Source organism: Lycium ferocissimum, chromosome 7, assembly GCF_029784015.1.
Source record: "Lycium ferocissimum isolate CSIRO_LF1 chromosome 7, AGI_CSIRO_Lferr_CH_V1, whole genome shotgun sequence".
NCBI classification, from domain to species: Eukaryota; Viridiplantae; Streptophyta; class Magnoliopsida; order Solanales; family Solanaceae; genus Lycium; species Lycium ferocissimum.
In genome coordinates this window covers 29,606,372-29,632,745 of record NC_081348.1, presented here as the reverse complement: position 1 = coordinate 29,632,745, position 26,374 = coordinate 29,606,372, and the positions used below count along the sequence as shown (strand labels likewise).

At 35.8% G+C, this 26,374-nt stretch overlaps 2 protein-coding genes across 2 annotated transcripts; both read right to left on the bottom strand.

The window, feature by feature from the left end:
- Positions 1 to 3,838: 3,838 nt before the first annotated feature.
- LOC132064245 (probable linoleate 9S-lipoxygenase 5) lies at positions 3,839 to 8,130 on the bottom strand. Its single transcript, XM_059457158.1, has 10 exons — positions 7,946 to 8,130; positions 7,421 to 7,576; positions 6,856 to 7,145; positions 6,525 to 6,765; positions 6,115 to 6,447; positions 5,902 to 5,987; positions 5,694 to 5,801; positions 5,291 to 5,595; positions 4,938 to 5,201; positions 3,839 to 4,840 (listed from the first exon to the last, which is right to left on the bottom strand). The coding sequence occupies exons 1-10, from the start codon at positions 8,073 to 8,075 to the stop codon at positions 4,087 to 4,089; spliced, it is 2,667 nt and encodes an 888-aa protein (XP_059313141.1). The 5' UTR covers positions 8,076 to 8,130; the 3' UTR covers positions 3,839 to 4,086.
- A 2,284-nt stretch (positions 8,131 to 10,414) lies between these two features.
- LOC132064247 (probable linoleate 9S-lipoxygenase 5) lies at positions 10,415 to 23,161 on the bottom strand. The gene is made up of 9 exons (XM_059457160.1): positions 22,870 to 23,161; positions 18,793 to 19,085; positions 13,109 to 13,349; positions 12,637 to 12,978; positions 12,465 to 12,550; positions 12,231 to 12,338; positions 11,836 to 12,143; positions 11,467 to 11,730; positions 10,415 to 11,345 (listed from the first exon to the last, which is right to left on the bottom strand). The coding sequence occupies exons 1-9, from the start codon at positions 23,060 to 23,062 to the stop codon at positions 10,592 to 10,594; spliced, it is 2,589 nt and encodes an 862-aa protein (XP_059313143.1). The 5' UTR covers positions 23,063 to 23,161; the 3' UTR covers positions 10,415 to 10,591.
- Positions 23,162 to 26,374: the final 3,213 nt, after the last annotated feature.

Sequence of the window (26,374 nt, the reverse complement as noted above, 5' to 3'; positions counted from 1 at the left end):
AATAATGTCAATAAGTCGCTCCATCACAAATCCCATTCTATCAACATATCGTAAAACAACGGCCATTTGCTCCTTGCGCGACACATCAAAAGATTCATCAACCAACAAGGCAAAGTAATCACCATTTAATTCTTCTATGATAGCCTTAATTGTTTCAATTTTGCATGCAGTCACAATTTCTTTTGAATCATTGGAGAAGTCATGGATCATTTTGTGGAGCATGTTTCAATACAAAATCTTTAATGTTATCACACCTTTCGTATACCATGATGAATTTCAAGAAAATTACCTCTCGCTAAGTGATGATTTAGATTAAATCATGACTCGAAATGCCAATCCTTGATTCAAAAGAAGCCTTACAACATCAACTGAAGCGGTTAAGCGGAGCCGATACTCATGCTTAAATTGAGAATCTTGCCTCACAAGTGCAGATTGAATAGATTGTTCTTGTCGCACTAGATCTTCACAATTCTTTCTTGCCTGATCATGAATGCTATTTCGCCACCAACATGTTTTTTAAGACTCTTCTTTTTTGCCAACTCCTAAACCCTATGGTCGAAAATACATCACCCCCTCCTTGATGAATATTATCATCTGCAAATAGATAGCAATTCAAACAAAAGACTGCATCTTTACTTTCACTATACTCCAACCAATTAGAATATTCACTAAACCACTGAGGATTAAAACGACGCATGTATCTAGAAACTTTTGTTTTAGGATACTCTTTAAGCCGAGGTTGACAAGGACCTCTCCTAAGGTATTCTCTTCGAATGACATCACGATGGTTTGGATAAAAGTCCAAGATTTGAGTTCTTTCACCCGGATCATGCTTTAAAGAATTCAAATCAAATTCCTGAGAAGAAAGCAATGGTACTTCTGAGTGGTTGACATTTTCTTCTGGATTAGGTTGATCATGAGAGTCCAAACTTGATTTTGGAACTTTGGTAAAATAATTCTTCACTGACTTTTGAGACTGAATTATAATAAAAAAATTAGTTAGAATTAAAGGCATAATGTCAATCTTAAAAGCCAATAAAACAAAGCCTATTTAACGACATCTAACTGTGAGAAAAAAAAACTCAATCTTGTATATAGCAATACAGCAAAAAATAATCAGTAACCTTAAGCATATCCCATTTCAAATGCCTACAGATGATCCTATATTATAAAAAACTCTACCAAATGTCTCAATAAGCAAGAAAACAACTTAACCACAATCCAGCACAAATTGATTACTAAATAAAAATCTACACTTTGATTCTTTTATCAGCTAAAAATAAATATCTGGAAGACCAATTTTGCAAACAAACAACATTTAAGAATTAAAACAACCAAGGCTTGGGGTTCATGGATGAGCTGCAGAGAGACCTTATGTCCAAGAACCTCATCAATTTGGTCAACAACAGCATCCTTGGCATCAGTTAAATCCAAGAAGTTCTTCTTCATCAAAACAACTGTTCCCTTTATGGTTTTGGTTTCACCAGCCTCATACCTTGCCTTTTTACTGGCATTTTCATCCATGCTCGGATGTGAAAGCTTCCTAGACATAGTTGCTCAGAAAAAGTTTCACAAAGAAAGACCTTTTTTTTTGGTCAAAATCACTAGGAAAGACCAAGTAAAAGCAGTGAGAGCCAACTTATCATACTGAAAATGAGACCCTATAGCACTCGTATTTATAAGTAAAGAGAAATATTGATGCCATGCAACAAGAAGCTTCACTTGTGCATATCACTCCTTGAAATTTTTCCTTCTTTAATTAATTAGGAAGACTCTTGGCACTGACTTGACACTCGTTTTATTATACCATGGGCTGCCCAATAGTAACTTTTGAAAATGTTACAAGAATAACCAACCTTTCTTTGTTCATACCTGGTTATTAAATTTAGCGTTTAACTCCTTCACACTTCACTGTTAGGTTATTTAAAAATTAACTATAGATAATCGTCCCCGAGAAGTGAGATAGGTGACCTGGATTTATTGATTTTACAATATAAGTCTACATAAGTTACACTATGCTAGGGTGAAGTTTCCCGGAACATGTATCAATTTCTTCATTTTCATGGATACAGCAGTATGGGAGACCATTCATCTGGTTTCATATTGTCATTGACTACTCAAAGATCTAACCAATCACTTCAATTCTTCTAAACTCAACCACTCTACTAGTAGTACCTTTCCTCCAACGATAGATCTTTACTGTGACCAAAGATCCAAAATATATATATATATATGTTCTTTACATTTGTTTACAATCAAGTTATTCAAAGTCACAATGTCACATATGTACGTTTCAGCGATTTGAATTTTCTGTGTCTCTTTTTTCGCAGCAAGAGTAGTAAATATGATGTCCAAAGCCCTTCAAAGTAGCAGATTAGTTTTTTTTAGCACATAATTCATGCCAAAAATGAAAATGAAAAAGAAGAAACAGATTATTATATTGCCGATTTTACTTAAACAAAGCATTTTCATCGTTTTGGCTCAAATCTCAAGCATTATTCAAGTGCACAGTTTGAAAGTTTTCTTATTGTAAAGTAAATTCAACTTGTGTACAATTACAATAAAGAATCATTGCCTGTGTCATTGGATACTCTGCGACATTTTAAAAAGGTCGTTCGTATTTATCAAGAAAGTCAATTAAACTCAACTTGTTTTGCTCCGAAGTTGTAAGTCCCGAATTGGGCTACTTAGTTTAATGATATCACTTATCAGGTAGTTTAATGACTTTTTTTTTTTGCGCGGATTGCCCTTCATTTGGGGTGGTCTTTAATTTTTGCCCTTCAAATTGGTACTCTTTAATTTATACCTCTTGCTTAACACCCTGTGGGTTTGAACTCCAGCTCAGATAAAAAAAAAAATCGCTAGGCAGAATTCCACAAGACAAATTTTGCAAAATTCTGCCTTAAGACAAAATTTGCATGGGCAGAAATTCTGCCTGAAGGGTAAAATTTAAAGACCACTATTTTGAGGGGTAAAAATTAAAGAATTTTGCGAAGGGTAATCCTGCAAATTGCCCGTTTAATGATATCAGTGAGATTATAAGATTGAATATTTATTAAGTATGCTGTCATGTTAAAAATTCATAAAAAATGGCTATGTTCTAAGCTAAACTAAAGGAGTAATTAAATTGGTTTATCAAGAAATTCATTTAAACTTAACTTTTTTCGCTCCAAAGTTGTAAGTTTGTAATTGGCTACTTAGTTTAGGATGTCAGTTATAAGATTAAATAACTACGTAAGCGGCCATGTTAAAACTTTGATAAAAAGTCGCCGTGTTCTAGGCTAAACTACTGGAGTAACTGAAATATTAAATTGGTTTAATGTGATGAGGGAGCTTGACTTTATCTACACAATCAACTGACGACTTATAAGTCCATTTTTGTAAGTATAAAAAATTTATTAATCAAAATACTGAGAAACAAAGGTGAAGTAAGACGTGAGACATCAACCCAATCTCACTAACCATAAGATTGATTAAATAAATATCCAGGCCTCAAATTTGGCCTGAGTTGGCAAGGATGCCTCCAACTTTGGATGTGAATAAGTAGGCACCTCAATTTGTATAAAGTTGAACACGTAAACACAAATCTTTGACGTGGCACATAGATTTTGAAGGTATCTAGAAGATCATTTTGTAAGTTGGAGTATTCAACTGACAAAGCGGAGACAAAAGTTAAATCTATTTGTCGCAAACCCAAAGTTGGGCATCTTGATTAGGCGAAGTTTGAGGCATACGTTTACGTATGCTCGCCGAATATTTTCTTTAGACTTCACATAAATCTACTAAACACAAAAATATTCGAAAGAAAAACAAATAATTCAACATTTTTATTCTCTTTAGTCCATTTGGTTGTCAGGTTTGGAAATAAAAGTAGGGAGATCATGGGATTAGTGATGATATTATAAGTAATACCATAGGATTACGGATCGAATTGGATTAGGGGGATTATACTATTCTAGCACAAATGAGCTTAAATTGATGTACCGATAAGATTAGTAGATTTTGATTATATTGATAAATTGATAAGAAAAACATACTATTGATTTACTAGATTGCATCAGGTTAGTGCTTATTTAATCAAAAGCTTTATATGGACACACTGTTGGGAATTCCTTTACCAGTTAATCCCATTTCACTTGAGGGGTAGAGTGAAATGTAAGGCATCTTAACAGGCCCTGACCTATTCTTCCAACTCTCATTACAATTCATTTGTGTAATTTTTTCCTCAATCTCTCTCAGCCTCTTTCCAAATCTTTCAAAAGCTTGCAGTGGTTCTTGATCCGTTGTCCATTCAGGGGTGTCACGTTGTCCTAAATAAACCTCATCTGAAGTATGCCTAGACAACATCTCTATGAGGGAAATCCCGAGCAGTGTCTGCATCTGAGGTGTGATAGTTTTCAAGAACGCCTTGTCAGGATTCATCTTGAGCTCGTCGTATTCAGGAGTTCCCGGCTCTGGTATGAATCTTCGGCTTAATGTGGGACGATTAGGGAGGTAACCAGCATAAGGGTATTGCCCAAAATTGACTGCTGCATGAAGTGCTGAAGCAACCCATATAATGATGGTGCACGAGTCTATTAGTTCTTGGACCGTCTGCATTTTAGGCCACCAGGGCTCGTCTTTTTTGTCACCGTGTCCCTTCTCTCGCAGCTCCTTCCACCAGGATTGGAGTTCAGAATCACTCTGAATCATGTCGTCTGATTTGTAATAGAAATGACAGTATTCCTCAACCCAACTTTTAATTCCTGACCAGATTTCCAAGCCATCAACAGCATATGGATAGTCTTGAATTAACAAACGAAGACCGTGTTGTGAACTTGAATCCTCAACTGCCATTCCTCTGAAAATGAGTGGTATGATAATCAACAAGTCATTTTAGCAAGGTTTGAAAACAATGACAAGTGTGCAGACTAATGCATGTGGAGCTTTACAATTACCTCTTAATAAGATCAGTTGGAAGTGCTTGATCAGGAAACACCCAGTTCTTGTACATTACAGCTGACATTTCCATGGCATATTTGGAAGGAAACACTGTCATCTCAACAATTCCACAAGCATTAATCAAGGTCTGCCTTGCAAATGCATTTATGAACATTGTGTCATGGAAGTGGGGATGCAGAAGCTTGTAAAGCGGATGGAGAACACTTAATTGCCTATTTGATGCAATCACAAATGGCTCAACTGCTGCATGAGTATTCAACCTGTGATCCAACAGAAGCAGCAATGAAGAACGAAATAGCAAGTAGCTCATACGCTGAAGAAATAATGGTTATCTAGTTATAGATTATACCAATGGGAAATAAGCTGATGATAGCCAGAATCATTTACTGCAACATAAGCTTTCGCTAGTTGCCAGACGGTTGCATCATGACCATCAATTGCAGGTGTATACACTTTGCTAACAGCTCCTAGTTGATCACCTTCTGGATGTGGCAAGCTCAGTTCAACTGCTAATGGCTTCAATGTTCCATCTTCTTGCAGAAAAAGTAAAGTTCTTGTGGCATAAGTCTTTGTAGTAGTAGTGTTTATGCGTCTCAGGTATGGCATCAGAGTATCATGGTGATTCAATATGAACAGTCTGTTCTCCTTGATTGCCTGTAAAAGAAGCTAATACTCGTCAGACATATTGGTATAATGCATGAGCGAGAAGTTAGAAACACATGAATAAGCACCAAACATTAATAGAAGAAGACCTGTTTAACAGTTAATCCATCTATATTGTTCTTTATATGCTCCTCTGTAATTGTACTCTTCTGGTTGCCAAAAACTGTAGGATCCAGCTTACTCGTCGGAGGAAACTCCTGTGTGTATGATAAGTCAGCAGAATATGATCATTTTTTTTCAAAAATGGAAGTATACAAGAGATCTCACAGTAAAGATAAATGGCAATCTTGACCATACTTTTAGAGAACAGATAACAAGAGGGTTTAATCCAGCCAACATTTCTCTTGCAAACTCTTCATCAGTCCTCCAAGCAGATTTATCTTCTGATATCCAGAAAATCGAGGTAAAGGGATAGGTTACATCAAAGCTATAACATAAAAATGAAATTGATGAAAACAAATAGATACATTCTCAAGCTATAGAGAAGTTGTGCTTCTACCTTTTTCTTACCTTTGATTACTTGTGGCATTGGAAACTTACAGAGGTGCTCACCGTCTGATCGAAGTAACTCTTTCAGCAATTCCATTGGAACAAGATCCCTGATTTTATGAATAAGGGATTCAAAAGGAAAGTTAAATGCATCTTTATATATTTTCAGTTCATCCTCAAATGTGTCAAACTCAGTAAAGCTGGAAGCCTCAAGCTCAGCAAGAGAGAACTGAGACAATAACTTCAATGCAAATGCTGCAAAATCCGACATCTTCAGCTGATTGAACCTCTCATCTCTGGGCACATAAATATCCAAGCTTTTAAGTAGTGGCAGCCGACTCTCACTTTTAGGATCTGCAGGCACAATAGTAGAATGAGTCCTAGCGAAAGAATTTCCAAGTAGCTTGGATAAAGTTCCTGCTTTTCATTACCTGTTTCTGTAGGCAATCGACTTGTTCTCCCTCGACGAGGATAAGGGTACAAGGTGGATCCTCCAAGAATATTGCGCACGTACATTGGACCCTTATCAGGATCGCCCAAATCATTATAGACATCATAATCATAGATCCTGTCCCATTCCTCCAGCTTCCCCATTTCATTTCCTCTCAGATTTTCCAGCTCTTCTACTCGATAATAACGAAGAAGCGCTGGTGTTTGGCTTGGTAGGTAAGTCTACATGAAGAAACAAGACCACCATTTTAGCGTATAAATAATTTAGACAGCCTCCTAATGCATGTAAAATTTATCGATTGCACTAAATACCTGATTGGAGAAGAAAATACGATCTCTTTTGTAGTACTTAGAAGGGTAAATCCATGAATTGCAAATGAAGTGTACTCGGCCATGGCCTGGAACATCATCAAGTGTCAGTGTCTTTAGGAAGAATTCCTTTTGGTGGAAGTTCATAATAAGGAAAGCCCCTGGAATTCCAGCCTCTTCCTCCCATTCAAATGTGACTCCAAATGTAGCATCAGTTGCTGTCAAAGGTGTGATTTTGGTTTCCCAATTTTCCAGGTGTGCTGGCTTTCCATGTTTTCCCCTGTACCTGTTATCTGCAAAAAGATATATTAGTTAAATAAACCCGGTTTACTATGAACAAAATGAAAATGAATAAGCCATCGATAGTAGTTTACTGTAATCAAAGACGGATGGAGCCTATCTAATCCAATATTTTAGGCTCGAAAAACAGATATTTATGTGAAAAATCACTGAAGTTACAACAAATATTAAATGATGAACTCATAATATTGGCAAGAACCTTAAAATATTGAATAGTTCAAATCCTGAATCCGCCTCTGACATAATTGATCTCAAAACTGTAACATACCAGGGTCAGCATGGACAGCACTGATAAGCTGCAGAGAGACCTTATGTCCAAGTATCTCATCAACACGGTCGACTACAGATGCCTTGACATCATCTAAATCCAAGAAATTCCTCTTCATCAAAACAACTGTGCCTTTAACTTTTTTGCTTTCACCAGCTTCAGAATGAAAGCAATATGTCATTCAATAAGGGAATATAGTACTTATAGCATCAATAAGCATTTGCATGGAAGTATATACGTTCTGCTCATTCTATCTTGTTTTCTATGGAATGAATCCTCGTTCAGTTAAAACTACATAGTTCAATGAAAACGGGTCCTTACTAATGCTTGACAATGCCATGCACAATTGTTGAAGTTTACACATGATCAGAATGACCTATAGTGTGCTTATTATCTCAAAGTTCTTTACACTACATGTGCATGAGATAACATAATTACACTTGACTAGGTAGTAGAAATGTAGAATTTACAAAGGGGAAAATGGTGGGACAAGAAATGGAGAAATGTTGAAATGGAAACTCTTACTTGAATCTCCTTCAACAACAATGAATTGCTCAAAAATCTCATTGGTTTCATGTTCAATCAATTCTGGTGAACCACTGCCCAAAAGAGTTTTTTTAATCATTTTGCACAAGAATTTGACAGTGGATGCCATATTTTCTGTTTGGTCCTTAAGTTTGAACTTAATTACGAGCTAAAGATGATTAAGATAAGAGCTTTATATTAATGGGGAGATCAACAGGCGAAAAATTTGAACTTATCTATTTAGGAAGTGTTGGAATTTGTGTTTTTTTTTTTTTTCGAAAAAAAATATCTTGGACTTAATATTGGAGCAGTAACTTATTGATTATTTAGATTAGGAGTTAGGACTGCACCTAACTGAAAGGACGTCCAAGTTAACGAAGTCTAATACTACTATTTGGTATTGTTGGATTATAAAGTGAACATGAAAGTCGTTGTAGATCATTTATTCTCACAATTTTCCAAGAATTATCGGAATACTTTGTTTATTTGACCATTTACCTTCCAACTCCCTCCGTTCACTTTTACTTGTGCACAATGGATTTTGCACTTTCTTTAAGAAATAATAAATGAAATAAATATTTTACTATAATATTCATATTAATTGGTATATAGTTTCAATAGACTTGAAAAACAATTTGAGAGGAATGAGTAGTTAATGTTAAAGGTAAAATAAGAATATTTTTTATCTTTCTCTTATCTGTTAATGTGAACAAGTAAAAGTGATTTTTTTTCGTATAATGGATTAGTAAAAGTGAACCGAGGGAATACAGTATTATTCGTGTAACAGTAGTACTTCTATTCATTTTTTCATAAGCTGCCTAATTAATCGGCAAGAATGGCACATTGGCAGTCACAGTTAGTTAATTTGATTGCCTCCTCACGAGGTCATTTAACAATATATTGACTAATCAAACTGGGAAATACATTTGACTCACAAAATGATTTTTCCCGATAGTGGTATTTTATATCGAAAACTTCAAATTATAAACAAACTCTAGTAAGTTTGTGTTCAAACTCGTATTTGAGAATGAACAGACGGTGTGAATTATTTTAAAGCCGCTAATATAGGGTATAGATTTTAGGATGTTTGTTAAGACTGGCTAATTCGTATCAATGTTGCACTCCAAAAGCTGGGTATTGGAAGTAGAGGTGTGCATTATTTGAATTAAATCGAAAACTCAAACCTAATTTTAATTTGGATTGATTTTTCAATTTTCTAGTTTGGTTTCGGATTGAGAAATTACAAAAAATGGGTTTTTGGTTTGGTTTGGTTTTGGATTTTGAAAAATCGAAAAAATCGAATTATATAATTATCTAAAACTAATGAGATTTAGAAGCAGAACACTGAAAAACCAAAACTGATAATATAAAACCAAATCGAAAAATCAAATGCACACCCCGAATCATAAGTGGAAGAGGACAAGGCCATAGAAGCCCCACACTGGATTACATACGTCAACGGAGAATTGAGTAACATACACTACAACTAGGATGATAACATTGGAAAGAACTTAGCAACACCAAATTTAAAAATACATGACAAATGGCATTCTTTAAATTTACATAATTTTTGTCACTTAAACAAAATTATTAATAATAAACTTTATTATTGATATATTTTACTTTAAAATTCATACTAAGTATTCATGATAAATAAAAAAGTAAAAAATAAAATCAATATTAAAACCTGACCAGTAAAAAATGAATATTAAATAGTTAAACCATAATCCATTACTCTAAGATTTTAAAATACGTTAGTATTGCTAGTTGAAATTTTAGTTCTAGTAAAGTTTAGTTTTTGTGTAAAAACCGAGTGAGAGACAAATTTTTTCATAATAACATTCACCATGTTTCATGAGCTAAACTTTAAACCAGTCTATAATAACAACTAGGCAAATCCCCATATAAGCAAAACAAGAAAAATATTCTGGGTATTTAAGGAAATTGATTGTAGTCACTTTAGGTCCCACGTGGAAGTGTGGTCAAGATTAATCTTTTGAATGAATTAATACATGATTCAACGTATATAAATAAACTTGTTGGGTTTATCTCCAAAGGTTGTGGTGAGGAGTTAAAGTAACACTCCGGCCTTATAAGAGATTTCGAGTTCAAGCACTGGAAATGAAGTCGTCTTTCGTAGGGATCCCAGCACAAATCCAAATTAGTGGAGTACGCCCAATCGGGACATAAATATAAGGGTGAAAATTATTTACCCTTCCCAATACAATACAATAAGAATGATAACAACCATCTAAACTAAACAAGCTGTTATGTAGAATAGAAGAGCATACAACATTACACGCTTTATTGTAACTGGAACTTTCTTAAAATAGAGATTTTTTTTGGTATCAATAGCTATTAGGAATACCAAGAAACAATATAAACAAACGGATTTAATAAATTGATTGAGAGAGTTGCTAAATGGTCACACCAATTTGACCCAAATTTGGCCACTTATGTAAAAATCACCATAACCTCTATTGTACAATTTTAAATTAAAATAAACTTTGAGAATAAAAGATAGAAATGACATTAAGTAAGTCTAAATTATTAAATTTGACCTAAATAATCATACGAATTTACCCCATTTGGGTCATTGTGGCCAAAATAGTGTGGCCAAAAGACCTTTCCGATTGAGCTTTAGTTTTATATAGACACACTGTTAGGAATTCCTTTCCCTGTAAGTCCCTCTTCACTTGTGGGGAAGAGCAAAGTATATGGAATTTTAACAAGCCCTGACCTGTTCTTCCATTTCTCATCACCATTCATCTGCATAATTTGATTCTCAATATCACTTAGCTTCTTTCCAAACCTCTCAAAAGCTGAAAGTGCTTCTTGATCCTTTGTCCATTCAGGTGAGTCCCTTTGTCCGAGGTAAAGAGTATCCGAAGCATGCCTTGACAAGATCTCTAAGATGGAAATTTCAAGTAGTGTCTGCATTGGAGGAACGACTGTTTTGAGGAATACCTTGTCTGGATTTGTCTTGAGCTCTTCATACTCAGGACTTCCTGGTTCTGGCATGAACATTCGGCTTAAACTAGGACGATTGACGAGGTAACCAGCATAAGGGTATTGCCCAAAATTGACTGCTGAATGAAGTGCTGAAGCTATCCATATTGTGATGGTGCAAGAATCTATCAGCTCTTGTCGAGTCTGCATTTTAGGCCACCAGGGTTCATCTTTCTTATCACCATGTCCTTCTTCACGGAGTTCCTTCCACCATGCTTGGAGTTCACTGTCTTTCTGTACCGCGTCATTAGATTTGTAATAGAAGTTGCAATATTCACTTACCCAAGTTTTGATTGCTGACCAGATTTTCAACCCATCAACAGCATATGGATAGTCCTGAATTAGTAAGCGAATTCTATGTGGAGAGCTCGAGTCCTCAACAGCCACTCCCCTAAAATTGAGTAACATTTATGGTCAGGTTAGCAAGAAAACAACACCGAAAATATTGTTTTAGTGAATTAATATTCTGATTAAATATAAATTTTATAAGTCCTTTGTTGCTTTTCATTTACCTTTTGATGAGATCAGCAGGAAGTGCTTGTTCAGGGAAAATCCAGTCTTTGTAAACTACTGCTGACATTTCCATGGAATATTTGGCAGGAAAAAAAGTCAACTCAACAATTCCGCCACTATGGATCAAGGTTTGTCTTGCTAAAGCATTTATGTTCATCGTGTCATGAAAATGAGGAAGGAGAAGCTTATGAATGGGGTGAAGCACACTTAGTTGCCTATTTGTTGCAATCACAAATGGCTCGATCACCGCATGTGTATTCAACCTGAGTAGATAACAACAAATGTTTCCAATTACTATAACTAAATAATAGATTGAATTTGGTTATGGGTAAGTTGTGTTTCATATAAAGCTTGCTGATAGGTTTTACCAGTGACTGATGAGCTGATGAATGCCCGAGTCATTCACTGTTGCATGGGCTTTGGCCAACTGCCAAATAGAACCTTCAACACCTTGATTGGCAGGTGTATATACTTTGCTAACAGTACCAGATTGATTTCCGTCTGGATGTGGCAAGCTTAGTTCAATTGCCAGTGGCTTCAAAGTTCCATTATCTTGTAAGAAGAGCAAAGTTCTTGAGGCATAAGTTTTTGTGTTTGTCGATGTGTTAATTCTCCTCAAGTATGGCATAACAGTGTCATGGTGGTTCAATATGAATAGCCTGTTAGCCTTGATTACCTATTAAATGATAGTACCAACTCTTGTCACTACAATTTACTCAGAGAACTAGATCGAAGAATCTAGCTAGTATCAGAAAATATTTACCTCATCAACTGTTAGTCCATCCAACTTATCCTCTATCTGCTCTCTGGTAATTTTACTGTTTTGGTTGCCATATATGTTAGGATCCAGCTTGCTTTTCGGAGGAAATTCCTGCAGATATTACATAAGCTAACACCTTGATCAAAATGCGTAAGGAATAATCACGAAAATAGAAGTAAACTTAAGCAAGATCTTGTAATCCTATAAAAGTAGCAATTCCGATGGGTTAAAGCTTACTTGGAGTCTACTGATTAAGACAGGATTGATTCCTGCCAACATTTCTCTCCCAAATTCTTCATCCGTCCTCCATGCATTTTTACCCTCTAAATACACCAACAATATTTAGATTAACAAAGGTGAAAGCATGAAAAATAGTACTTTTGATCATATAGAAATTTAAGAAGAATACCTTGAATGACTTGAGGAGTTGGGAACTTGAATAGGCCTTCACCATCAGAATGAAAAAGTTCTTTTAGTATCTCCAAAGGAATACTATCAGTAATGGCTTTCAAGAAAGGGCCTTGAGGCAACTTGATTCCTTCTCCATAGAGTTTAAGTACATCCTCAAAGCTATCAAACTCATTAGGTGTGTTATCGAATAAAGCTTTAAACCCAGGGCAAATCAACTGCATAATGGATTTTAAGGAAGATGCCAAGAAGTCTGACATCTTCACATGACCAAATCGCTCGTCCCTTGGCACATATATGTCTAAGCTCAAAACCGGTGGAATCCTACTCTCAGAATTAGGATCTGGAGAGATTAAAGAGAAAATGTCAAGGCAATTTGCTCTTCCGAAAAATCAAACATGAAAATGAAAATAGTAAAAGTTGAGATTATTATACTTGTTGAATTACAGAATTTCTTTAATCAATGTCTTAACCTGTTTTGGTTGGTTCGCGACCTGTCCTGCCTCTACGAGGATACGGGTACTCCGAGGACCCTCCTAGGACAGGCCTACCATGATCTTCGCCTTTATCTGGATCACCTAAGTCGTTGTAGTAAGCATAATCATACACCCTGTCCCATTCCTCTAGCTTTCCGGTTCCATCTCCTCTTAAAGTTATTAGCTCATCTTCTCTGTATTTTCGTAATGGTTCTGGTGTATCACATGGGAGATAGGCCTGAATCAATCATCAAAACAACGCAAAGCATGTGTTTAAACACTAAAATAGTCTTGTTACATGCTCAAATATCCCATCGCACTATCAAAAAAGGCTCGTTCATGCCACTTGTTAATAGTTGGGCTCAAAAATGCCACTGCCGTTACCATTTTGGGCCATATATGTCATTACTCACTAACATAACTCTACTGTACTATCAGATTTAGCCACGTGACATTATCTAAACCCTTCATTTTACAAATGACATAAATGAGCCATTTCGTAGTTCAGTGGTATATTCGAGCCTTTTCCCAATTCCTATATAAATCTCAATCTTTTGTAATTTTATGTAACAAGTTTGTCTCTTATACTAAGACTAATAGCATTTACCTGAAAAAACTATATACTCTCTTATTTAGTTATATTATGAATCTAATCTTAATGAATCTAATCTTATTCTACATCATTCACAATTATTATGAATCTAATCTTATTCTACATCATTCACAATTTTCACATACTTTATAACCTTTAAAAAGATCTAAAAACACATAAAAGTTGTTTAAGAGAAAAAAAGACGGGTTTAAAAGAGAGTACACTAATGAGGTGAGATGGGTATTGAAAAAACATATTAGTGTGACCAATTTGAGCCTTCTCCCCACCACTATTAACACCCCAAATTTCACTCATATCTCTCCATACCCATCTACACCTCATTAGTGCACTCTCTTTTAAATTTCTCTTTTTTTTTTTCTAAAATAAATTTTATGTATTTTATAAATCTTTTTAAAGATCCATAAAGTACGTAATAATTGTGAAGAATGCAGAATAAGATTAGATTCATAATCCAATTAAATAAGAGAGCATAATTTTTCCAGGTAAAATAATAATGTTATTAGTATAAGGGATAAACTTGTTACATAAAATCATAAAATATTGAGATTTATATTGGAATGGGGAAAAGGCTCAAATATGCCACTGAACTATGAAATGGCTCATATATGTCTCTCGTAAAATGAAGGGTTTAGATAATGTCACGTGGCAAAATCTGATAGTATTAGAGTTCTGTAAGTGACTAATGGCATATATGACCCAAAATGGTAACAATAGTGATATTTTTTAGCCCAACTATTAACGAGTGGCATGAACGAACATTTTCTGATAGTTCGATGGCATATTCACTACAAGAACGTATAGAAGTGGTAACAAAAAATTTAATATTTGGCAACAACTTAGTTTTATTGTTGGCAAATGCTCTTCTTTCGCCCTAACGTTTACTTTATTTTCTCTTCCCGTTAAACACTAACCGAACTTTCGCCGGCGATCCCCACCCAGGTAAGTCCCCGTTGTTCTTTCTCCCTCCCCTCCCTTCTCCCTCCTCCTCTCCCCCTCTCCTTTCTCTCTCCTTCACTAATTTCCCATCTTCTTGCCCTTTCACTCTTTTCCGGCGAACACAGCCACGGTTCCCGCGACGGACAGAGACGTACGAGAACCCGAAGCCGAGCCTGCGATCGGAACCCTAACTCCTGACCGGAATAGACTATGAGGGGTCTGGAAATCCTGATTTTGGACCGGAATTCGGGCCGGACAGGTTCATTCCTACCGAAGTTGGTACCTCTGGTTGATTGCTGCTCTTTGTTTTCCTTTTGCTTTAGTTAAATTGCTTGCCTTTAATTTGCTTGCTTGCGTGTATTATTGTTTTGAATTGTTAAATTGCTTTTATCCTCTTAATTTTCTGGTTAGCGATAGCTTACCTACGCTTTGTGGGTAATCTGTTTTGTTGGGTGGGACATCGTGTGTTTCTATCTTTGTTGTGTGCTTCTATCTTTGTTGTGTGCTTCTATCTTTGTTGTGTGCTAGGAGTCCTGGTTATTGTGTGTTTACTTTACTGTTGTTATCGCTTTTGTTTGGTGTTCTGTAACCGGCAACTTCTTACCCCTTATTTTTATACTGCGTTAGTGGCTTCCGGGCATGAGGGTTGTTTGAGGTCATGTCCTCGGCGGGGGGCAGGAGGGGGGCGAGGAGCAGAAGTGGTAATGGGACCAGGGGGGCTCATAGGTTGAGAGTCGGGTCTTGGAACATAGGGACTCTGACCGGAAAATCGATAGAATTAGTGAAGATTCTTAAGAAGAGGAAGATCAGTATAGCTTGTGTTCAGGAAACCAAATGGGCAGGAAGTAAGGCTGTGGAGGTAGATGGGTATAAGTTGTGGTATTCAGGGCGTGCGAGGGATAGGAATGGAGTAGGTATTTTAGTAGATAGGGATCTCAAGGATCAGGTAGTAGCGGTTAGGAGGGTGAATGATCGGATGATGACCATTAAGCTAGTTTTAGGAGGGTTAACTTTTAACATAGTTAGTGCATATGCTCCTCAGACAGGTTTGGCGGAGGAGGATAAAAGGCGTTTTTGGGAGGAGTTGGACGAGGTTGTGAGGGGTATCCCACAGACCAAGAAACCAGTGATAGGAGGAGATTTTAATGGGCATATAGGGTCTACCTCATGAGGATATGATGATGTGCATGGCGGGTTCGGCTTTGGAGAGAGAAATGAGGGAGAAGTTTCTTTTTTAGACTTCGCGAATGCTTTTGAGTTAGTCATAGCTAACTCGAGCTTTTGGAAGAGGGAGGAGCACTTGGTGACCTACCACAGCGCGGTGGCTAAGACTCAGATGGATTGTTTGCTCCTTAGGAAGGGAGATAGAGGTGTATGCAAAGACTGCAAGGTTATCCTGAGCGAGAACCTTACTACCCAGTATAAGCTCGTGGTTATGGACATAGAGATCAAGATAAAGAAGAGGAAAAGGGTCGCTTATGGACGGATAAGGATTAGATGGGGAGGCCTGACTGGGGTTAAAGCTCAGGAGATGAAGGAGAAGTTGGGGGCATAGTGGAGTAGAGGGGACGCGGATAGTATGTGGGCTAGGACTACCGAATGCATCAGGGAAGCAGCTAGAGAGGTGTTAGGGATCTCGAGAGGCAACTCCGTTAAACATGACGGGGATTGGTGGTGGAATGAAGAGGTTCAAGGTAAGGTAGAGGCCAAGAAAGATGCGTATAGGGCGTTAGTGGAAAGCGTCGGAGAGGAGGACAAGAGGAGGAATAAGGAGAAGTATAAGGCAGCGAAGAAGGAAGCGAAACTAGCGGTCACGGCGGCCAAAACAGTAGCTTTTGAGCACTTGTATAAAGAGCTCGAGTGCAAAGGTGGGGATAGGAAGTTGTGTAGGCTCGCCAAGACGAGAGAGAGAAAATCACGTGATCTGGACCAAGTGAAGTGAAGTGTATCAAGGACTAGAATGGCTAAGTGTTGGTAGAAGACGCACACATTAGACGAAGATGGCAAACGTACTTCCATAAGTTCTTAAATGAGGAAGGGGACAGGGATATCGTGTTGGGGGAGTTAGAGCACTCCGATGGTCGTAGAGATTCGGGTACTGTGGGAGAATAAAGGTTGCGGAGGTTAAGGAGGCTATTCGTAAAATGAGGAGGGGAAGAGCGACTGGCCCAGATGAGATCCCGATAGACTTTTGGAAGAGCGCGGGGGAGGCAGGTATGGAGTGGCTGACTAGATTGTTCAATGTCATTTTCAGGACGACTAAGATGCCAGAGGATTGGAGGTGGAGTACGATGGTCCCGTTGTACAAGAACAAGGAAGATATTCAGAGTTGCAATAACTATAGGGGTATCAAGTTTCTAAGTCACACCATGAAAGTCTAGGAGCGGGTGGTCGAGATGAGGATGAGGAGGGATGTGTCGATATCCGACAAACAGTTTGGTTTCATGCCAGGGCGCTCGACTACGGAAGCTATACATCTTGTTAGGAGATTGGTGGAACAGTATAGGGACAAAAAGAGAGACTTACACTTGGTGTTTATTGACTTAGAGAAGGCATATGATAAAGTCCCTCGGGAGGTCCTTTGGAGATGTCTGGAGTCTAGTCTAGAGGTGTGCCTGTGGCCTACATCAGGGCAATTAAGAACATGTACGAGGGTGCCAAGACTCGGGTTAGGATAGTGGGTGTTGATTCAGAACCCTTTCCGATCGTGATGGGGTTGCACCAGGGATCAGCCCTTAGCCCGTTTTTATTTGCCTTAGTGATGGACGAGTTGACGAAACATCTTCAGGAGGAGGTGCCGTGGTGTATGCTTTTTGCAGACGATATCGTTTTGATTGACGAGACGCGTGGTGGAGTTAATGGTAAGCTGGAAGTTTGGAGAACGACTTTAGAATCGAAAGGCTTCAGGTTGAGCAGGACTAAGACGGAGTACATGGAGTGCAAGTTTAGTGGCGTAACGCAAGAGACAGATGTGGAAGTAAAGATCGAGGCGCAAGCTATACGCAAAAGAGAAAGTTTCAAGTATCTTGGGTCCGTAATACAAGGGACGGGGAGATTGACGAGGATGTCGCACATCGGATTGGTGCAGGGTGGATGAAATGAAGGCTCGCCTCTAGGGTGCTTTGCGATAAGAAGTTATCGCCTAGGCTGAAAGGTAAGTTCTACAAAGTGGTGTTTAGACCAGCTTTATTGTATGGGGCAAAATGTTAGCCTGTCAAGAACGTTCACATCCAGAAGATGAAGGTAGCGGAGGTGCGGATGCTCAGATGGATGTGTGGTCATACTAGGAGGGATATGATTAGGAATGAAGATATACGGGACAAGGTTGGGGTGGCGTCCGTTGCGGACAAGATGAGGGAAGCGAGACTGAGATGGTTCGGGCATGTGAAGAGGAGGAGTGATGATGCACCAATTAGGAGGTGCGAGAGATTGGCGGTCGCAGGAGTTAGGAGAGGTAGAGGTAGACCGAAGAAGAACTGGGGGGAGGTGATTAGACAAGACATGGCACAACTTCAATTGACGGAGGACATGACCTTAGATAGGAAGATTTGGAGGTCGAGGATTAGGATAGAAGGTTAGTAGGTAGTTGATTTTCGTCGCGCTGAGCCTTTCCATCTCTTCTTCTTCTCTTTCTTAGTAGTTATATTTTTATTTTGGTACCGCGTAGATCATTATCCTTATGTGTGTGTGTATGATTGTGTTACCTTATTTGTTTGTTATCTTCATATTTTCTTTGTCTTATTTCTCTTACATTTCTGCATTTGACTATGTTCTATTTAGCCGAGGGTCTATCGGAAATAGCCTCTTTACCCTATAACGGTAGAAGTAAGGTCTGCGTACATCTTACCCTCTCCAGACCCCACTATGTGGGACTACACTGGGTATGTTGTTGTTGTTGTAGTATTGATTATTGTTGCAAAAAGTACTTTTGACAACAATAAAAAAAGTTATTGCACGTTGTTTCCAATAACAGCCTATGGGAAAAGTCTATGCAAAAAATTTTTGTTGCCAAAAATACTTTTTGCAATAATAATCAATCTATGGCAAAAAAATAAAAAATAAAAATTGTTGCCAAATATATTTTTTCTTGTAGTGATTTGAACATTTTTCCCAATAAATAATTTAATTGTACCTGATTCGCGAAGAAAATGCGGTCGGACTTGTATTTATGAGCAGGATAAACCCAAGAATTGCAAACAAAATGAATTTTGCCATGATTAGGAACATCTTCAAGGGTGAGCGACTTGAGAAAGAATTCACTATGATGTGAATTCTTGATAATGAATGCTCCTGGAATTCCAAACTCCTCATGATCCCAGTCAAATGTAACACTAAAAGTTGATTCACCTGCTACTATTGGAGTGATGTTTGTAAGCCAGTTCTCTAAGTATGCTGGATTGCTGCGTTTCCCTTCTAAACCATTTTCTGCAAATGAAACAAATCCCTATATTTTAGTACATAGAAGGGTTAATTATGAAAAGAAAGAGATGACGAACAAAAAGGACAACCCAATAAACTAAGCTATACGATATTTGATGACTCTTTATAGGATGTTCCCAAAAATATATGTATATATATGAACTTTTTTGGTTCGATTTGGTTATAGTTTTTAATTTTGAAATTCGAACAAAATTTGGTTTGGTTTTAAGCAAACAATAATCGAAAAAATTGAACTAACCGACTATATAAATATCTATTTACAAATTATAATTGCATATATATTAGTATATAATTTTAAAATTTTACGATACATATTAATCTCTTGCATTCTTGGCTCATGATCTATGTGCTTTCCTTTCCAGTTTAAAGTTTTTTATTTTGATAATTAAGTCCAAAAACCTATTTCATGTTAAAAATAACTTTTCTTTAAGTCATTAATTATTCATCATTGTTTATTTCAATTACTGTCGAGATATTTCAGTAAATACAACTCTTTACTTTTTTTGCACAAAAGATTTTTTTTTTTTTTTTGAGAAGTTTTATTTAGTTCCTTGAAAATGGCTAAATTCTTTGACAATGCATAAGATTTTTTGGAGGAAGCTACATATATAAGTTACTTACAGATATAGTTCTTTCTTTTCTTAAGGAGTAACTAACTTGGTAGTGATGCTGAACTAGAGAATTTGTTCGCACTTCGCGCGATCGTGTAACCTTATTCAATTTATGAAACTAATTTCTTTTCATACTGACAAGTCGTGGATTTTCGGCTTTTTATGACCACTACTTATCTCTTTTTGGGAGTCTTTTGAAGCGTTTGTCTGTATTTCTACTAGGTTGTTTTATGTTTTCAGGTTTTTGAGTCAAGGACACAAAAAGGACAAAACGATGGAAAAAAGAAAGAAAAATGCTGACATGCGATGAGTATGCGAGATCGCACACTCTGTCATGCGTCCACATACTCGTCATCAGAAGAACCAGTGAGCAGCACAGTTTTCACAAATATGCGACGAGTATGCAGGACCGCAAACTTGATGTGCGGTAGCATATTCGTCCTTCCACAAGCTAGTGAGTAAAGCAAACTGAGCAAGAGTACGAAGAGTATGCGGCTCCACCAACTAAGTTGGCGCTCGCATAATCCCATGGGAGACAACAAAAGTGCGGTGATCAACAGAGAGTATGCAGGCACACACTCAGTATGCGGCCACACACTTGTTCTGCATGAGTGCATTAAAAGCCACTTTTTCACTTTTTGGCCCCCATCTATAAATACTAGTCCTTGGTTGTTGTGTTGGGCATTGAATATTTCTTACTTTTCAGTTCTTATTGTCTTTTAGCTCTAAAGTGGAGCATTGAATACTATTATTATGGAAGCTTTTAAGAAGATTCTCCATTAACATTATTGTAAGCTCCATGAATATTCTCTTTGTTACTACTTTTTATTTAATGAGTATGAGTAGCTAAATCATTTAGCTAAGGTTGTGGGACCAAATGTGTTAGTTATGTGATTGGATTTTTGCATTCAACTAATTTCTTTTCATACCAAAATATTATAAAAGTTTATCACACCGAATAAAAAGGAGACGACAACAACAACCTCACAAAAGAAGTTTCATTTCTAGGAGAAGTAACATCTACTTTGAAGTAAAAGCGATGAAGAGCATACGAAATAGGGGGAAGATTCAAGGAAAAGAGTGTCGCAAGCCTACAACACACACAAAGCAAATGAAGTCTTTTCCAAATAAGATACAGAGCACAAAATAATATTATGCATTGTCATTTAACTACATTACTATTTATCTTTATTCTCAATTTTTTTGGAATTTTCCTTTCTTTTGGTCTGGAAAAATGCAAGAAAATTAAGGTATCTTATTTATCTCTTTCTTTACTATTACTACAATTTATTATTTTCCTGAAATTCCTCTTCATGAAATGTTCCAGCACTTTAAATAATAAACGGTTTTTCATCTCCCCAAAAGAAAGAACGAAACGTTGCCTCACTTAAAATAATGCAATTGTTACTACTGTTGAATAATAGTGATCACTAAACTTGCAAAGGAGCAATATCAATCGTACGTCTCTCTCTTTACACCATATCTTTCACCCATTTTAACCTTTGTCTTAATCAACCACCATATATCTATATATATATATATATAATAGCCCACCAAATATGAGGGAAACAAACATGAGGGCAACATCAACTGCTTATCTAATGGGGACAAGAGTTGTTCTTTGGAATTGTATTATATTAAAACATTATTATTACGACTTACATGATTCAAACTAAAAATTAAATCACTGTGAAATAAATGTTAGTTCAATTCTTCTATATACAACTACGGTAAAATCAGTAGTCATCCTTGTTAGTGAAATGAACTTGACTTTGGTTTATCTTCCTTGTCATTTGCAGAGGGAGGTGGAATGGTAGCAGCTAGCTTGACTTCTTAAGAGTATATGCATTGGAACTTTTATCTTTCTTTGTTTTAAGTAAGAAATTGATATACTTTGACAGATGACTTTTATCGGAAAGATCTAAAACTTTAAAAGTGTGAGGAATTTAGGAATTTTCCGTTGTCAAACATGCCTCGATATCCCAATTAAAAGTGTGAGGAACATGTAATATATGAAAATCAACAACGTTTAATGAGAAATAACTCATGTGATATCTATATTAAATAAAACATGTCACACCTCCAAGAATCTTTAAAATGAAAATACTCCAGTGCAAATAATTTCAATGAGAGCCTGTCTACTTTATATTTATTTTCTTGAAAACAATATCGGGCATCAGAAATAACATACCTGTTTTCTCTGTTGAGTATTGTAACCTATAAAGAGAACATAACTAAAAGGAGGAAAATAATGTAATCTCTAATAAGTCAGATAGCCACATCCAAAACAAGTACCCCGGTAGAGAAAATTATTTATCACTCATGAATGTCATATTTAATTTAGATTTGAAATATTACTACTCAAACAAATTATTCTGAGAAACCTAACAGCAATACATGTACCATATAAGTTACTTTAAAATTCTTATCCAAATAGAGTGAGCAAATTAATCAAAGAGGGGATATGTGTGATGAAGTTGTACTGCGGTTGTAATAGCAGTTTGTTCTAGTTCATGACCTGTTACTTCTTGTGTCTCCAAATGAAAATGACGAAGCAAGCAATTTGAACACTGACCATTGGCCAGCTTAATTAGGAACTGCAAAATCAGCTTGGAATGGTTTATGGGTGATAGGAAAGAATAATTGCTTACAGGCACATATGGGTGAGAGGAGTTCCCTTATTAATATCAATTTTTACATGGCAGAAATACTCATTGATGAGATGCATCGTGCATGATGAGAATGTGAAGGGGAAAGGTTTGAAACTGTAGAATAGCTGATGAATTGTAATTAATGACTTTTATAACAAAAATGTCTCATTAATTCTGTAAATTTAGCCTATTGAACCAAAGAAAAAGGTTTAAGAAAAGGAGAAAAAGCCAAAAAAGGGAGAAAAAAAATAAATAAGAATGGTGGTCATAGCGAGGTGTCACATCACCTTATATATGCCTAGCTTTATATATAAATTATAGTCACTCGAATATGTGTTTGGAACTAGTATATTTTGGCATACTTTTTTTTTAAAAACTCGATAAAAACTGAATAGACCGAAAAAACCAATAGAAAGCGAAATGATGAAAACCACTCAATTGATTTGGTTTGGTTTGATTCCAACATGTGAAAAATCAACAAATCGAACCATGAACACCCTTACTGACCAGGATCAGCATGAACAGAACTGATCAACTGGAAAGAGACCTTCTGGCCAAGGAACTCAACAACATCATCAACAACAGAAGCACCTATGTCATTGAAGTCCAAAACATTCTTCTTCATCAACACCACTCTTCCTTTCACCTTTTTCTCTTCATCTTTTCCAGTGATCGCATCCACAATCTTGCCCAGAAACATGATTAACTAAGGATATTTTCTTGTACACGATTAGCGTTCTCACCTTATATTTTCTTGACCTTCCAAGAGAACTATAGAAAAGGGATATTTTGGTTGTGAAATTTCAAGTTTGCATGTCTCATATTTATAGTAATACTAGCTAGTTGAAAAATAATAAGGAAATCTATATATAATATAAAGTTAGGTATAGACAAGGTGATGTGACAATTTTTTGGAAATCGATCATTTTCGAAATTTTTTCTATTTGATTACTTGTTCTATTCTAAATCACTAAGGAAAAAGAAAATGAGCACCTCTCTATGACCTCCATTAGTATTTATCTTTTTTCTCAAATTTTTGACCCTTTTCTCTTCATTCTCTATTTACTAAATAAAATAAAATATTAAAGGTTCATCCCTACATATAATAAAGACTCACTCACCATTTAATAGCATTATTTGCCATTACTTCTCATATAATGATTGTAATTACATTGTATTAAATCTATATCTATATATCTATATTAAAGCTAGGTATAGACAAGGTGATGTGGCACCTCTTAGATGCAAGGAAACCTATTTATCTTTTTTCTCATTTTTTTTTTGGAGTGTTAATCCTTATTTTTTCATTTAAAAAACAACATAATTTAAAGTTAATCGGTTTATCTCTTTCATTTTATTTTTTTTTGTTTGGTTTCCCACCCGGTGTTCGGTAACCGCATTGGAGTCCGACTATATCCGAATTCGTGCAGCATAGAACCCCATTTGGGGGGAAGCCATTTCTTTCGTTATTATTACTGTATTAGTATTTATTATTACGTTAGTATCTGCAGTCTCTTTATTGTCCAGGTATTGCCTCCGTTTCAATTTTTTCGTCCACACAAAATGAATTAAATACCACAATTGTGAGTGTTAATGAATGAGCCGCTTTCTTCTCATCTTTGCTTACAAATGAAAATCGTAGATGCCTTTTTCCCTTTACAGGCGTTGGTTTCTTCCTCTTTTCCTTGTAATTTGGATCTCATCTCCATCTTGATCACATATGAGTTGCAGTATCTCTTTCGTCATGTAAAAAAAGAATTTTGCTCAGTGGGTCTTATATATATATATATTTTGTGATGAAGATGTTCTTGAATCTCTAACGAAAATCGTATAGTAAAAAGGCAAGATAAAAGGAACAAGAATAAATTCAACAATCTGCTTTATCACTTATATCTTTATTTATACTCTAAATTTTCTTTTTACCATTTTTCTTCTATGTTTTTTCTGCTATAATTCATTTTGGGTACTAATTTTCTTTTTAAATTTTGAACAAGCAACACGAGGGTTTGCTCTCATCAAGGTTAGTTCCAATTAGCTCTCTTCCAATTCACTTACACTTGTAGATTACATGATCATTAGTTTTGGATTTGAATCTTATGATTTTTATTGCTAATTCAAATGCGTCAAACACCTAACTAATTTCTTCATTAGTAAAAATAAAAATATCGAATCTATGTAACGCAAGTTATATTGCATTTTTGTTTGTACACGAGCACAAATATGACTATGAAAACTAATATTGTAGCTTTGTTCGATTGTTTTTGAAACTTAAGTTTTTATTTTATTCTCATTCTATTTATTTATTTTTATTTTTTTGCAGTGAGAAGCACTAATGATTTATTGTCTATTGGCTATAAATTAGGTGCATTTGACGAAGAGGACAAGAAAAATTGGAAATAGAAGGAGAAGCGAGGGCATTGAAGGAGGATGGAGATGAAATCAATGGACGGATATAACAGTGGCAATCGAAACAGTTTGTTATTGAGGATGAGGATAATACTGACTCCCACTCCACTATTTGAAAGGATACTATATTCTCTCTCAATTAACCATGCGTCTTTTTAAATTAGATAAATATCTTTTCTGTTTCTTTTGAAATGTAAATTTGCCTTTATTGTGCAAGAGAGCTATAAGATCGCCCATTTTCTTTCAATATGTTATCAACCAATTAAATTGCAAATTCAAAGTTCTAGCGTATTATTTTGCATCATCTTGAGAGGCTGAATTTTTTTCAAATTTTGAGTACATATATAGATTTGAGAAATAGAAGGAATCGAAAAATGTTAAAAATGGGCAGTCGAACGTGAAAGACAGTAAAGTATTCAACTATCTATAGTATTATCATCATCCAAAGGTCATAGAAATGGTGACAAAAAAGGCGTAACACCTTTTAATTTATGATAGAAAGGAAAAAAAAATAAGAAGAGGAGGAGATCGATAATACGACACTAAAATGACATAAAATTAATTGCTCTATTATTTTTAACGGGATATTACCATATTTATTTTTTATTGAATGTCTATTATGATAAAATATGACATTTGGATATCTTCCAATTGTATTTAAACAGCAAAAAATATCATCATCCAATATATTTTCCTACCTGAAACGTCATTTTATTTATTTATTTATACAATCACTTAATTTTTTTCATAGGTCAAGAAAGGAATAATTCTAGAATAAAAACATTCAAACTCATTGCTCAAGTGTACTAAAGTAAATTACTGCAAAGAAATATTACATTTTTTTATTAATTTGAAATAACACTTTTTGATATTAATACATACTATTTATAAGTGTATTTTATGATTTTGTAGGCTTTGTGCTTCATGTGTATCGAAAACCGGGGGGCTCGACTATAAGGATAATAAAGCAATCGCTTAAGGCCCCAACTTTTTTGGGGCCCTGCTTTTTTCTAAATATGTATTATATATATAACTGTTGTCCCGATCGAAAGAAGTTTTCAAAATTAAAACTGATAAAATCTTATCTAAGATAAACATGTCTCAAGATAGCAATCTTATCAATTGAAAATGATTTGTTAGAACAAATCGATTATAGAACAGGAGTTAATGACTTCACATCTAAAAAAGCTAGAAAAATAGATTTTAAAACGATCTTTCCTTTAAAAAAGATTAATACCTCTTTCAAAAGTTTGAACTTTTGCCTTCCAACGTTAATGGTACAGCCGTGTTAAAACAAATACTTTAATATACAATCTACTAAAATACTTTCTCAAAAATACAAAGGCTACTATTTCTTTTTATATCTTTGGATATGCCTACACTTTATTGCAATATAATAAGACGACGTAGGAAACTTCATATGTCCTGTTTTATTAGCGACCGCGCGAAGAGCGGGTGAGTTGTCTAGTAAAGTTAAAAAACGAAAGGAGACCAGAAGAAGAGAAAAGCCATATCCATAACGCAACCCCTGTCAATCTAGATGCAGTCCCTTTTCATCTTTTGTACTTTTCTTTCCTTTTCTTTGAATTTTTCCTTCTTGCTGTTC